General features: G+C 41.5%; 1 protein-coding gene across 1 annotated transcript; it reads right to left on the bottom strand.

The window, feature by feature from the left end:
• Positions 1-1,913: 1,913 nt before the first annotated feature.
• On the bottom strand, positions 1,914-2,867 carry LOC102923606 (olfactory receptor 13A1-like). The gene has a single exon (XM_006977176.2). The coding sequence runs from the start codon at positions 2,847-2,849 to the stop codon at positions 1,914-1,916; it is 936 nt and encodes a 311-aa protein (XP_006977238.2). The 5' UTR covers positions 2,850-2,867.
• Between the last annotated feature and the right edge of the window lie 12,542 nt (positions 2,868-15,409).

The following is a 15,409-nucleotide window of genomic DNA, read 5'->3' as shown; positions in this document are numbered from 1 at the left end:
CAGTGGTTCTCAACCTTCTTAATACTGCAACCTTTTAATACAATTGTTCCTCATGTTGTGGGTGACCCCTTACCATAAAATTATTCTCATTGCTACTTCATAACTGTAGGTTTGATACTGCTATGAATCATAATGTAAATATCTGGTATTTCTGATGGTCTTAAGTGACCCCAGGTTGTTCAACTCCCATAGGGGTCATGACCCACAGGTTGAGAACCACTGTCCTAGGAGCTCACCAGAGGACACATTTGTCCATGCAGTTGAGAGTGTTTCCAGAAAGAATTCACTGAAGCAGGGGATCTATTCTCTATGTGGGTAACAGCATTTCATGGACTGGGGACTGGAAAGCATGGGCTAAAGGGAAAAGAAGAAAGCCAGTTGGGTACAGGTGCTCCTCTAATATGCATTCTGGGCAGCCATGATGGGAAGACACCCCCACTGTCTCCAGTGCCATAAAGCCCTGCCTCATGATAGACAAAGCAAAGAGCTGAGTGTCCATGGACTGAATCCTCTGAAAACATGAGACAGAAGACAAGTTTTGAAAAGGTATTTTGGTCACAAGTTTGAAGAGCTAATTCATACAACATATCTGATTTGCATCACAAGTCCTGCTATGGTACAGCATTTAAGAAGAATAAGGAAGTAAGCTAATGAAAAATGTGTTCAGTCTGAAAAGGATGCAGCATCATCTCAGCAGCAGTTGCTGCAGATGCTGCCCTTTCTCCACTCACTTGTCTTCCCACCGTATCTTAGCAGTGGTCTCAGATACACTTCCCTTCCTCTTCCTAAAGATGCACTTCCCTTCCTCTTCCTGTCTTCCTCTTCCTCTTCCTACAGATGCACTTCCCTTCCCCTTCCTGTTCTCCTCTTCCTCTTTTCTATTGTCAGAGAATTTTAAGAGTTTACCCAGGAATAACTGGTAAACACAAAACAGACTCCATTTGTGTGTGTGTGTGTGTGTGTGTGTGTGTGTGTGTGTGTGTGTGTGTGTGTGTGCTTTTTGGTTTATTTTGATATTGTTTTGTGTTATTGGTTTGGGTTTTCTGTACTTTGAGAAACACAGAGAGAGACAGAAAGACAGAGAAAAACAGAGACAGAGACAGGTTGGGTGAGTAGGAAAGTAGGTAGGTAGGCTCTTGGAGGAGTTGTGGGGGGAGGGGAAAGAATATGATGTAGAAAAAAGTTTTACCCTAGCATTTTTGTTTGTGATCTATTTTTTATGATTTTTAATTACACTGTGGTGTAAGACTTTCACTGTACTCTTGGCATGTAAACATTCATCTAGTTTCCCTAAAACTTTTTGTTGGAAATAATTAATCTTTCCCAGGAGTTCCATTGTCATAAGCAAGCTGGACTCATCAATGTAATTTTCAATTTGAAGCTTAAACTTAATCTCTGCTCCACAGATTTCTGCTTTCTCCATCCTAGCTTTGACTTCCACAGCTCAGTAGGCAGCTGTGAAATGGAAAACCACTCAACTTTGGTCTTCCCAGGACACTATGAGCATGCTTGCCTCTCAAGGTTCCTTATGAAGTTTAGATTCTAAGGCAGAGTTCTGAAACAAAGCCCTGTGATGTTTACAGGGCGGCACTGGAGGAAAGAGATTTATTTTGTAACTATCATCATTATCACCCACTGAAACTTTCCAGACTAGGAACATGGAATCTCCATTTAAATAAACTTTGCTTTTGAAATGGTTTGTACAAGTTAGGAGATAAAGCCTGAGTATTTGTTTAATTATATCTAAAGAATTTTGTTGTTGTTATTTTTGAGGTTACAGTAAGTACAATTGTCCAGTCCTTGCATCAGAGAATGGTTTTCTAAAACAATAATAGGAACATCCGATGGGGCTGCTCTCAGGAGGGCATGTGTAGGAAGAGCACAGGCCAGGAGAACAGTCTGCACATCTCCACTTACTGTGAGGAAGAGGGCAAGAGTCTCCCTAGGGCAAGCTTGACATCCTTGTTCCTCAGTGTATAGATGAGGGGGTTCAGGGTTGGGCTGAGCACTGAGTACAGCACCGAAGTCACTTTGCTTCTTTCTGCGCTGTAGCTGGAAGCAGGACTGATGTAGGCACAGAACACAGATGAGTAGTACACACAGACCACGATGAGGTGGGAGGAGCAGGTAGAAAAGGCCTTCTTCTTGCCCTCAGCAGAACGCATGTGCAGGATGCTGGCGATGATGCAGCCATAGGAGAGTAAGGTGAGGATGAAGTTGATGCCCCCATAAAAGGCATCTGCCATAAGAGTCATAATGCTATTCACATATGTGGGGCTGCAGGAGAGGAGAAGGAGTGGGGGGATCTCACAGAAGAAGTGGGTGATGACCTTGGGGCCACAGAATGACAGCCTTGTCATCAGACCAGTGTGGACAGATGCATTCAGAGCACAGATGGACCACACACCCATGGCTAGGGCCCCACACAGGTGTGGGCTCATCCTAGAGCTGTAGTGCAGGGGATGGCAGATGGCCATGTAGCGGTCATAGGCCATGACTGTGAGCAGCAGCAGCTCAGAAGACAAAGACCATAGAAGGAAGAAGAGCTGGGCCATGCACCCCTTGAAGGAGATGGTGTTTTCATCAGATACTAGGCCAAGCAGTGCCTTGGGTAGCACGGAGGAGGTGCAGACAATATCCATGGTGGCCAGGTTGCACAGGAAAAAGTACATGGGACTGTGGAGCCCAGTACTGGAGGTGACCAAAGCAATGATGATAATGTTGCCTAGTAGAGCCATTGTGTAGAGGGACAGGAAGCAGCCAATCAGGAGCAATCTTAGACCAGTGTGCTCTGAGAACCCTTCCAGCACAAACTCTGTCACCATTGTCTGGTTGGGACTCAACATCATGATGGAGAGTATCCGTTTCACAACTGTGTATGTTAGCTCCTGAGAAAATATGACAGTTTACCACTTCAAATCTGGTTTCTAAACTTGGTCATCTCAAAATTCTCTGCTGTCAGAAAGGGAAGGAGTTAATATATTTCCATCATAGAAGCCTCTTGTCTTTTTTGTCCATATCATACTGTTGGGAAACCACACATATTTTATTTACTTTTGATATCCCACCTAGAGACTTTCCCTGTGTAGATTTGGATCAGCAGGACATCTGAACCTACCTCATCTTCTTGACTATGTGGGTTGAGTGGAGCATCCCTTACTCAGGACCTGCTCATGCTTTACTGCTCTGTCACCTGTAAGCACTGTGTTCTGCACACGGTGCTGGCAACACAGCTGTACCACTCTCCTCCACAGCAGGTCTTCTTCACAGCATGACAATTCTGGATGAACGTACTGAGATGACTCTTCTACCTTTCTTTACATTTGGCCTCCTAGCTTTCCAGACACTTTGTCTTTTCCGATATTTGGAGTGGTTTCTCTATCACACATTTCAACCTGACAATTGTCATTCCCCATTGCCAAGCAGCCATGTATATTCTGAATTTTACTTACTGTGGTCTGTGATTTCTAGTTTGGTTGAAACTGTCCTGACTCTAACTACTTCAAACCTATTAACCCAGAGAGCATTTCTCAAAACCCAGGACTATAAACCCATAGTACTTTTATGGTGTTGCAATGAATCATAATAACTTCAAAGTCAATATACTCACCACTGAAGTCATTGCCACTATCTACAGATATTTCTTCATGGTTTCAGTAGCCTTATACAAAGCTCACCCTCAGCCACACAGTGTTTCTAGATGCTTATTCTACAGAGCACAGCTCCTTCTCTCTGACTCATTGTCTTCCCTTTAGCCTAGACCTATGATAGATCCTCAGTACTTTCATGTTCCATGAGCCAAGAATATTGTTATGCATTCTCTTCCCTCTCTTATTCAACTTGTCTGCAAAGCCTGCCATTATAGCTTTCCCAACCTTATGACTCATGTTTTCAATATGTTCGATTGTTTCATAATTTCTGGCTTCTTGTCATTTTCAACATTTCCAGGTTCCTCTTCCAGCAATCAAGTGCTGTGGGATGTTCTGTTTGTCCTGTGGGAGCCCTTCTTGGGTTCTTTGTGGCGTTACCCAGCAGGTCCGTATAGAGGATGATTAGGACCATGAGCCTGAGTGCAGGTGTTTGAGATGGTCTGCACTTGGCTGTGCTGGGGGATGGTCTGTATGTCAAGTTGCTCTGATTGGTTAATAAATAAAACCTGATCGGCCGTGGCTAGGCAGGAAAGATAGGCGGGACTAACAGAGAGGAGAAATAAAAGGTCAGAAAGGCAGAAGGAGACGCTGCAGCGGCCACCATGACCAGAGAGGCTGCAGCCACCGCCATGACCAGCAGCATGTGAAGACGCCAGTAAGCCACCAGCCACATGGCAAGGTATAGATGTATGGAAATGGATCAATTTAAGATAAAAGCACAGTTAGCAAGATAAGGACAGTTAGCAGGAAGCCTGCCACGGCCATACGGTTTGAAAGCAATATAAGTGTCTGTGTTTACTTGGTTGGGTCTGAGCGGCTGTGGGACTGGCGGGTGACAGAGATTTGTCCTGACAGTGGGCAAGGCGAAAAAATCAAGCTACAATCAAGAACTACAGAGTAGCACCTGGAGAGAATTGGCCCTTGGCCCTAGTTCAAATTCACTGTGTCTCTCCCCAGTCCTTCAGCAAATCACACTCTTTAGCTTGCCATAGGAGACTCATCGATGTCCCTCATTAGCCTTTTCCATAGGTGCCTTCATGAGTTCATATATGAACACACTCTACTCCTATTAATAAACATGTTTGTGGCAATTATTTGCAGTGTTACTTCATTTTTTAAAAATCACATTTTTATCTCGTGTCTCTTTTTCATAGTAAGGTTCACAATCCAATTCTCACCAACTTAGTAGTAAATGTTGACTTTTAAATATTGTATCTGCCTCCATTTCAAAGTAGGAGTACTCAAATATAGCATTTACTCTGACGGTGTTATGTCTAACCACATCTCTTCCTCTCCCTTCTATTCTATTCCACTAGAGAATGTCAATGCATAGTTTGCTATTGCAAGGGGTTCTGCAAAAACAGAATTGCAAAAAACGAATTCCTCTAATGTTCTTGGAAGTTTCTGGATCTGGCTATCTAATTTAACTACACTTGCAATTGTGAAATACTCCGCTGATAGTGCTAATAATTTATGTGTGATATTAACTTCCATTCCCAGGGTACACCTTCCTTAGAGTACAGGAAGTATGATCAAGATTGACCATAGGTTGAGCTAGAGGGAAAGATTTAATAATAATTGAAATCTGTGAATAACATGTGCTGTATGGTAGAACTTTCCTAACATCAATAGCACATCTATAAAAATTAAAATGTGTGAAAAATAACTAACCAATTTCTTTTTATATATATATTTTAATTTTATAATTAACTTAATTTCACATATCAGCCACAGGATTTCCCATCCTCCCTCCTCCCACACCCCAGCACTTCCCTGCAACTCACCCTCCATCCTCACCTCCTCCAATGCAAGGTCTCCCCTGGGGAGTCAGCCTAGTCTGGAAGAGTCAGCCAAGGCCGGCCCAGTCCCCTCCTCCCTACAGCAAGCTGAGCAAAGTCCCAGCACAGGCCCTAGGCTCCAAAAAGCCAGCCCATGCACCAAGGACAGGCCCCGGCTCCAATGCCTTAACAAATTTCTAAATAACACACCTAAGAAGAAATGTAATAAATAGGGTGATATGAAGACCTGGACACATGTCCATGTCCTTATAGACAACCTGTTTATTTTCTTCCTTCCTTCCTTCCTTCCTTCCTTCCTTCCTTCCTTCCTTCCTTCCTTCCTTCCTTCCTTCCTTCCTCTCTTTTTATTTTAAAATAAATTTCTTTATGGTTTTTTAAATTTTAATTATCAAGAAATTTTCCTTTCATTTTACATAACAACCACAGATTCTCCCCTCCTCCCTCTTCCTGCCCCCAGCCTCCCCCTCCAACCCACCCCACATTCCTACTTCCTCTAAGTCAAGATCTCCCATGGGGAGTCATCAGAGCCTGGTACAATCACCTGAGGCTGGTCCAAGGCCCTCCCCCTGTACCAAGGCTATGCAAGGCATCACATCTTAGGCACTGGGCTCCAAAAAGCCTGCTCATGCACCGGGGATGGATCCCAATCCCCGTCTGTGGGCCCCCTAAACAGTTCAAGCTAAACAACTGTCTTGCCTATCCAGAGGGCCTAGTCCAGTCCCCTGGAGGCTCCTCAGCTATTGGTCCACAGTTCATGGGTTTCCACTGGTTTGGTTGGCTATTTCTGCACATTTTCCCATCATTATCTTTATGTGCCTTGTTCATAGAATCCCTCCTCTCTCTCATTGATTTAACTCCTGACACTTGACCTGATGCCTGGCTGTGGACCTTTGTATCTGCTTCCATCAGTAAGTGGATGAAGGCTCAATGATGACAGTTAGGGTATTCACTGATCTGGTTACTGGAGTAGACCAGTCCAGGCACCCTCTTGACTATTGCTAGTAGTCTAAGGTGGGGTCATCCTTGTGGGTTCCTGGGAACTTCCCTAGCACCCTGTTTCTCCCTATATGGACACCTGTTTTATTTCAAAGACGTAAAAACTATACACCAGAGAAAAGACAGTGCTGGTCAAACTGGCGTTACATGTAGAGGAATGAAACTAGTTTCTTATCTCTCAACCTGGACAAAATCCAACTCCGAGTGGATCAAGGGCCTTAGCATAAGACCCAATACCCTGAACATGACAGAGTATAAACATGGAATATGCTTCAACTCATTGTCACAGGAAAGGACTTTCTGAACAGACAATAGCTGCACAGGCACCAATCTCAATAACTGAAACCTGGGCCGGCCACATGCAACAACAAAACGTCTGTGCAGGGAATAACATCATCATCTGAATGAAGAGGCATCCTAAGAATGGCAAAAAGTCTTTACCAACTCGACAACCGAGGGCATTAATATCTAGAATATACAAATAATTCAAAGTTTAAACAGAGAAAACAAACAATCCAGCTAAAAATGGGGAATGGAATTAAACAGAGAATTTTCAAAGAGGAAACACAAATAGATGAAAAACATTAAAAAATGTTCAACATTATTTGCCATCAGAGAAATCCAAATTAAAACTACTTTGAGATTAAATCTTACCCCAGTCAGAATGGCCAAGGTAAAAATTAAAAAGCAAATGAAGCACAGGGACAAATATCCAAACGAAAGGAAACACATGAACTATGAACCAATAGCTGAGGAGCCACCACCTGGATCAGGCCCTCTGGATAAATAAAACAGTTGATTAGCTTGATCTGCTTGGGAGGCATCCAGACAGTGGGACCAGGTCCTGTGCTCATTGCATGAGCTGGCTGTTTGAAACCTGGAGCTTATACAGGGACACTTTGCTTAGCCTGGGAGGAGGGAACTGGACCTGCCTGGACTGAATCTACCAGGTTGAACTCAATCTTCAGGGGAGTCTTTGCCCTGGAGGAGATGGGAATGGGGGGTGAGCTGGGGAGAGAGCGAGGGGGGGGTCAGGAGGGGGTGAGAACAAGGGAATCAGTAGCTGATTTGTAAAATTAAATTTAATAAATAAATTTAAAAAAAAGCAAATGAGAGCAGATGCTGCCAAAGATGTGGGGAGAAGGAACAATTGCTCACTTCTAGTGGGTGTGCAAACTGGTCCAGCTACTATAGAAATCAGTATGGAGGTACATCGAAAGCTCGAAACAGATATAGTACATGCTTCAGCTACAACACTCCTATGCCTGTGCCCAAAGGACTATACCTCTTAATAAAGTGACACTTGCTCTTCTGTGGTCATTGGTGCTCTATTCACAGTAGCCAGGAAATGGAAACAACATAATATGTCCATCACGTTAAGAATGAATAGTGTCTTAGTCGATCTCAGTCCTCGGGGGAGACCTTGATCTGGAGGAGGTGGGAATGGGGAGTGGGCTGGGGGGAAGGGGAGGGGGACAGGAAGGGAGAGAACAAGGGAATCTGTGGCTGTTATGTGGAACTGAATAGTATTGTAAAATAAAATAAAAAAATTAAAAAAAGAATGGATAGTGAACTTATGATACTTAAATAATGGAACATCTCTCAGCTGTTAACAAAAATGAAATTCTGAAGTTTATAGGAAAATGGTGGATCTGGAAGCAATCATCCCAAGAGAAGTAAGCCAGATGAAGAAAGACAAACATCACATGTGGATGTTACCTTTTAAGCTTTCGATATAAGTGTCTTAGGGTTATGATTGCTGTAATGAGACACCATGACTAAAGCAACTTGAGGAGGAATGGGTTTATTTGACTTACAATTCCACATCCCTCTTCATCAATGAAGGAAGTCAGGGCAGGAACCAGAGGCCATGGAGGAGTGCTGCTTACTGCATTGCTCATCAGGAATTTCTCAGCCTGCTTTCTTAAGAACTTATAAAATTAGCCAGCAAAATAAGCAACATTAAAAGCCTTTTGAAAAATTCATCTGTAAACCTAGTACAGCCCAATATTCTTAAAATACATTCATATACAGAATAAAAAGAATTTATGTGGAGTTACCTTATAATGAGGGAGGGGCAACACCACTCCTAGACACCATATGATACCAAACAAAACTCTAATAGGAGGAATGGATTACCTCTTTCAGAGATGTTAATCACTGGATCCCATTGACCATCACACATTACAGGCTATTGTTATTGCACTTGGCTATTCTTCAGATTATGATGGTAAGACACTATCACTGGAGACACCACTTTATGGGATCTCTAAACATGGAGAAATAAAGCGTGGACTGACCTGAAAGCTTCATCCCTACTTGCTAGCTTTTGCAGTTCTGGAAGATGCTATGTACACCACTTGAGGAAGAAAATCATCATCCATCTCACCCAGTTCGGAACTCTATGAACTACAACAGCAGTAGCTTGGCAAGATATGGCCACTGATGCAGGAGTGGCACAGTGCACTGGCTTTCTGGAGCCCATTGCCTATGGTGGGTGCCTTGCTCAGCCTTGGCACGGGGGAGGGGCTTGGTCCTGCCTCAACTGAATGTACCAGGCTTTCCTGACTCCCATGGGAGGCCTTACCCTTTTGTAGGACAGGACAGAGGTGTTTGGGGGAGAAAGGCTGAGGAGGTAGGGAGGAGGGATGAGAGGGGAATCTGTGGTTGGTATGTAAAATGAGTAAAAAAGTTCTTAAATAAAAAATAGAGTGGTGCAAATGTTATGGAGTAACTAACCACTTTCTGACTGAGTTTAAGGCCCACTTCATTAGATGGAATACACACCTGGTACTGTTCAAAAGGCCAAGACTATGTGGTTAGATAGATCATAGGTCTAAAGAAAACCTACTACTTTTCCTACTAAATAGATACAGTGTTAAAAAGACTCCTAGTGATTTACTGCTATACCATAGATCAGTCCATCATACAATCCTCATCAGAGATATTTCTTCTTACGGTAGATAACAATGAACAGAAAGGCTTATGATTGGTCAGTGTGCACAGAATAAGAAACTTTGGGGTGCTCAGACCTTATGGGACGTCTAGATCACTCTCCACAAGATTTGGAAATCTTCATGGAAGGGGAGAAGGAAATAAGATTGTAAAGGCCAGAGGAAGTAGATGACTTTATTTAGAAAGAAAAATAAATTCTAAGACTCTGCATCATATAGTGTCTACACTCTGGAATAGTTTTTTATTTATTAGAAATAGCAAAAAGGGGAGGAGCTCAAAGCTTGAGAAGACAGAGATGACAAAGTTACAGAAACACAAACATTTACTGAGAATGTGTGTAAAAATATTGACACATCAACCCATGTCCTGTCAACACATGCAATGATTTCTTGTTACAAGTAACAGTATTGACTGACAGCACTCAGGATAGCTACTGTTATTCATAATATCAACCCAAAAAAATACATCACAGAAAAGAAAGTTATAAACAAAGAACAGTGTGGCTGGAGTCCAAAATTTAAGATGTGCAAAATAGATGTTCACAGTGAAGTTATATGCTTTCATGTGGATGGATATGTACTCAAAAATGATTTGTAGCAGAAAATGCACATCTGTGTTACCTCTTAATTATTGTGACCTGAACAAGATCATTTAGAGGACTTTCAGTATCATGAAAATGTCCTCCATCTTTATGGAACTAGGATACATGAAAGAAAGCATCCTTAAAACACAAAATAGTTAAAAAAATGCAAACCTCTTCTTTAAATGTACATTGAAAACTATAAAGAAAGATTACTTTAATTTTTAAAGTTTTCTTTAACCAAAGCCTGGCTTGAAAATATTTTAAGTGTGTTAGAGCAAATGTTCAGAGTAGTAGATGCATATTCAGAGTAATGGGAGCACACACTTTAAAGTGGAGTCAGGAGACACCAATAAGAAAGTGGAGGGAGTGGGGAATTGGATTCTTGCTGGAGAGGTCACGATGGAGACATATGTTCTGAGCAGTGTACCAATGGCAACATCTACACTCATGCATTCATCATTGGCAATGATAGATAGAATGTGAGTGTGTGCACAGCACCAGGTAGGTCTAGAATGAACACAGGAAAACATCAATGATTCCTTAGCTTGTGTGCTGAATTTTATGATAAAACCTATACCAACCACATTGAAAAATAATATGTTCCAATCAATTCTACTTTGAACACTTAGAAGCCAGAACAGAACAATTACAATGAACATCTGAAGCCTGATAAACATGATCTCTCAGAAAAGGGATGAAGAGCTTGTTCAGGGCCTGGGCACAGACACTGCAGTGACAACTCTTAAGATCCTGTAGTGCCATGATGAATAATAAGCTCCTGTCCTAGGAGATAGACACCATGAGGGTTTGAGAACCCTGGAGCACCAAGAACTGGAAGCACTAGTGACATCAGACAGGTGTCTGATGCTGGGATTCCCAAGTCCACATTGAGACTGGCTAGCACACTGGAGGGACCTTTGCTGTTGAAGAACAAACTATGGGAAGCAGATTAGAAGATCATGATCATGAATCTGTGATGGGCAAATGCTGGATAAGATACAGGACTTTCACAGTCTCAGCTCCCTGCAGAGAATGTGCCTCTTCATAGGAAAAGTACTAACTTCACCCTGTGCTCCTCACCAATGGTACCAGTTGCTGCTTCTCATCAGTATGACACCAGGTATGCCCTGCAGAGTATCACAGAGAAGCCTCAGTATCTGTACTATCAGAGAAGATAAACCACAGAGAGAAGAGGTTGGTGGGAACTCACTTTGGTGGACAATGACTGTCATTTTGTCAGGTCTGGCCACCTGGGGCATGCTATGTACTGGTTATCCAACAGTCAAATGCAGAGATTTTCTGTGGGATCCTTTGCATGCATGACAGAGAGGAGAATGACACTTCTGGAAAACCATAGGTCACCAGTGAGTCTTCATACATGCTGTGTTTAATAAGCAATATTTTGATGCATGACATTCCTACAGTCCTAGCAGACAAGGCTATCTTATTTAGATGTGATACTGTCATACAGAGGGAAAAATAATTAATTTGCTTCCCAACTGTTCATCCATGTACACTGTGAAGCAGAGAGACAAGCTGCACCTACCTGAGCACTCTTTCTATAATTCCATCATGCTCTTTTGGGAATTAAGCTTTTATTGCTAGTGTGCTCGGTTGTGCCTAAGTGGACATGGAAGAATCTAGGACCCAGATGGGGAGTTTGTGGGAAGCAAATTCCCTACAGCCACACATGGCTACATGTAACTCAGATCTCAGCAAGACTGACTTGAAAACCTTCAGAAGCTGAGCCTCAACCAGAACCTAAGCTGCTGAGGATCCTCACCATGGTCACAGAATTGAGTGTCTGGACATTCCATGGTTTGTCCAGAAAATTTGGTGCAGGAAAAATCTACACATACTTCCCTGTTATCATAGTCCTTTCCTTCTTTGGCCATTTTATTGATACTTAAAGTTAGATACCAGGAATTGTTTCTTTAGGTGACTCCCAGTCATGCCAGCCAAGCTTTGCAGCAGACATGGCAAGGCTAACACCTATAGGGCTGGGCTGGTGCTTTTAACTCCATGGAAGGTGAAGGCCATTTCTGCCCCAGAAGAGTAGACTCTGGACAACAGGGCAAGGGAATCCCTTCTGTGGCATTTTCTTACCATTCTCTTTATGGCATGGCCAAAGAGGATAATATTTAAGTCCTTTCTAGTCATCAATATAGGTCTTAGATTCATCTAAATCTGTTGGTTTCATTTCTAAATTAGTGTGAGCACTGTGGGTGATGAATGAGTAAATATGAATTTGAACACAAGGCAAAATAACAGACAGGAATAAGCTCTTTGATCATAATTAGAAACTAGACAGTCTCCTGTCTATACAGTGGAGCATGAAACCAAATCTTTCTATCATCTTCTGACCTTTGACCTAGCCCTCTTCTTCATCAAACTCAGGACTCATTGAGAACATGGCTATCCTGTGTGCTTGTCCCTCTGTGCTGATTTCCAAGGTCTGGGACAAATGTCACTTTTATAGTGAGATATCTTTTTGCTTGGGAGTTCCATTATTAGCCTGAAGAATCACACAGTAGAATATAAGCCTTCACTCACCTTTCCCTGTCCCAGTGAGTTGAGGTGATGGGTGGGTCTCACACAGTGAATACTGCTGAGCACAGAGTCTCATTTCCTGCAAACATGGAGTCTTTAGTGTCCCTCTGAAGCTCTGTCTTCCTTCGTGCTGAGTGGCCACTGACCTTCAGAAATTCCTGTGATATTCTGAGACCCGGGGCAGGTGTTTGTCCTGGTGCCTCCTGGGATAGAAACTCAAGGAGAAAGCTCTTAGGATCAATTAAAGAAAGCTCTTGGCTTCATGACCCAAACTCCCTGAAGACTGGTGTGGAAGAGAGTGGTCAGGGGAGTCTCATAGTGTGGGTAGGAGTAGTTCACCCTCCAGATCCTCCTTCAACACTCTGCACTCATCTCCCAGAGTGTCTTTGGGATTTTCGTGTTCGTGTGGAAGGTCTCACTGTGGTAGAAATTGACTCCTCTGTATTCTGCTGAGAGTGCTTCATCTGAATTTGACATACATGCAATGAGTTTATTCTAAGAATCTTTTACTCTCTCTGCCTCCCCTTCCTATTCCTACATCTAAGCCTTCAATGTATTGTTATGAATTAATATAATCAACACTTACATTCTATTTGCTACATTTTTTAAGCCCTGAGAATATACATGCAGGTAGCATTATATAGACAGATCAAGTTTTATTTAGTAATATAGATATCCTTATATGCATTTAATATAATTAGTAAATTAAAAAGGGACATGAATTTGAAGAAGAGTGGTGGTTGGATATATGGAATGATTTTGTGAGGAAAATATGGGCAAAAATATTATAATCAAATTATAATCTCAAAAATTTCAAAGAAAAAATGTATTCAAAGTTTTAGATGTCATCAGATCCATTATAAAGGAAAACTTAAATAAAACCAATTTAATTACAATTGTTAACTGACACAATTTTTTTTCACACAAAATATTCTGATTCTGGTTTCCTCTCCCCATACTACTCTCAGAGCCTCCCACCACTCAACTCCATGTCTTTTCTTCCTCTCTGTCTTTAGGAAACAAACAAACAAAAAGCAAATAAAACAATGGGAAAAAAGAACAAACAGAAGAAACAAACACACATGACCAAAGACCATAAAAACACAAAACCAGCAACCATAATATACAAGCAAAGGGCCATTAAGACACATAAATGCCCAAGCAAAGAAATATGAGAGACAAAGTCTACAGAAACACCATTGAGCTCATTTTCTCTTGGTCATCTACTGCTGGTCATTGGGCCTACTTGTAAGTGAGGTTTATATATATTGTCATACTCTATTGGTGAAAATGGATCTTCCCTGAGTGTTCTAGGATTATCACTATTTGCACATTGTACAGTTGTGGGTTTCTGTATTTGTTCCATGTACTGCAGGGGGTGGCTTCTCTGAGAATGGGGGGAGTGAGACACTGATCTCTGCCTATAGTAGAATATTGTCAGGAGTCATTTAATTGGTACTTCCCTTTTGCAGATGTAGTATATAGTGTTTCCCTTGGTTTCTGAACTATTTCAGGTTCTTGGCCACATGAACAGTGTCAGGCATGGGTTCCATTTCATGGAGTGGTACTTACATTCACTTAGATACTGGTTGGTTACCCCTAAAACATTCTTGCCATTGTTGCAACAGTTTATCATGCAAGTACCAATGTATTAGATTAAGGGGTTTGTAGTTGGGAGGAATTTATTCTTCTCTTTCGATTTTTGTTATTTCTTATTTATTAACACCTGAAAGATTTCATTGTGTATATCTACCACTAATATTATGCATTCACCCATTGACAGACATCTAGAGTGTTCCACTTTCTGGGATTTATGAATAAAGTAGCACTGACATGGATTAGCAAGTGTCCCTGTGGTAGAATGTAGAGTCCTTGGGTACATGCCCTAAATGGTAAGCTTGATCTTCCCGAGGAGCCACCACACTGATTTCTATAGTGGCTGTACAAGTTTATACTACCACCAGCAATGGATGAATGTTCCCCTTACCCTACATTCTCACCAGGTTGAGCTTTTATTTGTTTTATTGAAATTAGCAACTCTGGCTGATGTAATATGAAATCTCAAAGTAATTTTAATATACATTTTCCTGATGACCAAGTATATTGAACATTTCTTTATGTGTTTCTCAATCATATGTGCTTCATCTTTTGAGAACCCTCTGTTTAGTTCTAATCTCAATTTTTAAATTGGGTTGTTTCTTGATGTCCAGTTTTTGAGTTCTTTATATATTTAGGTATTAGCTTTCTATCAGAGGTGTAATTGGTAAAAAATTCTTTTCCAATTCTGTAGCCAACCACTTTGTCTGAATGATGGTGTCCTTTGTCTTACAGAAGCTTTTTCCTTTCATGAGGTCCCATTTGTTAATTGTTGTTCTTAGTGCCTGTGCCATTGGTGTCCTGTTCAGAAAATCTTTGTTTGTGCCAATGAGTTCAAGATTATTCCCCATTTTCCCGCCTTTCAGAATCAGCATATCTTGCCTGATGTTGAGGTCCTTGACCCATTTGTGGTTTAATTTTGAACAGTGTGATAAGGATGGATCTACCAGGACCCTTCTACATGCAGCCTTCACATTAACCATTTGAAGATGCTGCCTTTTTTTCTCGAGTGTATTTCTGGCTTCTTTATAAAATATTAGGTGTTCATAGCTGTGAGGATTTATGTCTGGGTCTTCCACTTGATTCTATTGATCAATGTGTCTGTTTTTATATCAATAAAATGTTAATCACTATAGCTCTGTAGTACAACTTCAGATCAGGGGTCTTGATAACTCCAGCATTTCTTTTGTTATTCAGGATTTTTTAAACTATCCTTATTTTGTTCCATATGAAATGAAAATTGTCCTTTCATTTTCTGTGAAGAATTGCATTGTAATTTT

The sequence above is a fragment of the Peromyscus maniculatus genome, chromosome 1 (genome assembly GCF_049852395.1).
Source record: "Peromyscus maniculatus bairdii isolate BWxNUB_F1_BW_parent chromosome 1, HU_Pman_BW_mat_3.1, whole genome shotgun sequence".
NCBI classification, from domain to species: domain Eukaryota; kingdom Metazoa; phylum Chordata; class Mammalia; order Rodentia; family Cricetidae; genus Peromyscus; species Peromyscus maniculatus.
Note: the sequence above shows the minus strand (reverse complement) of the source record. Positions and strands in the feature narration are given on the sequence as shown.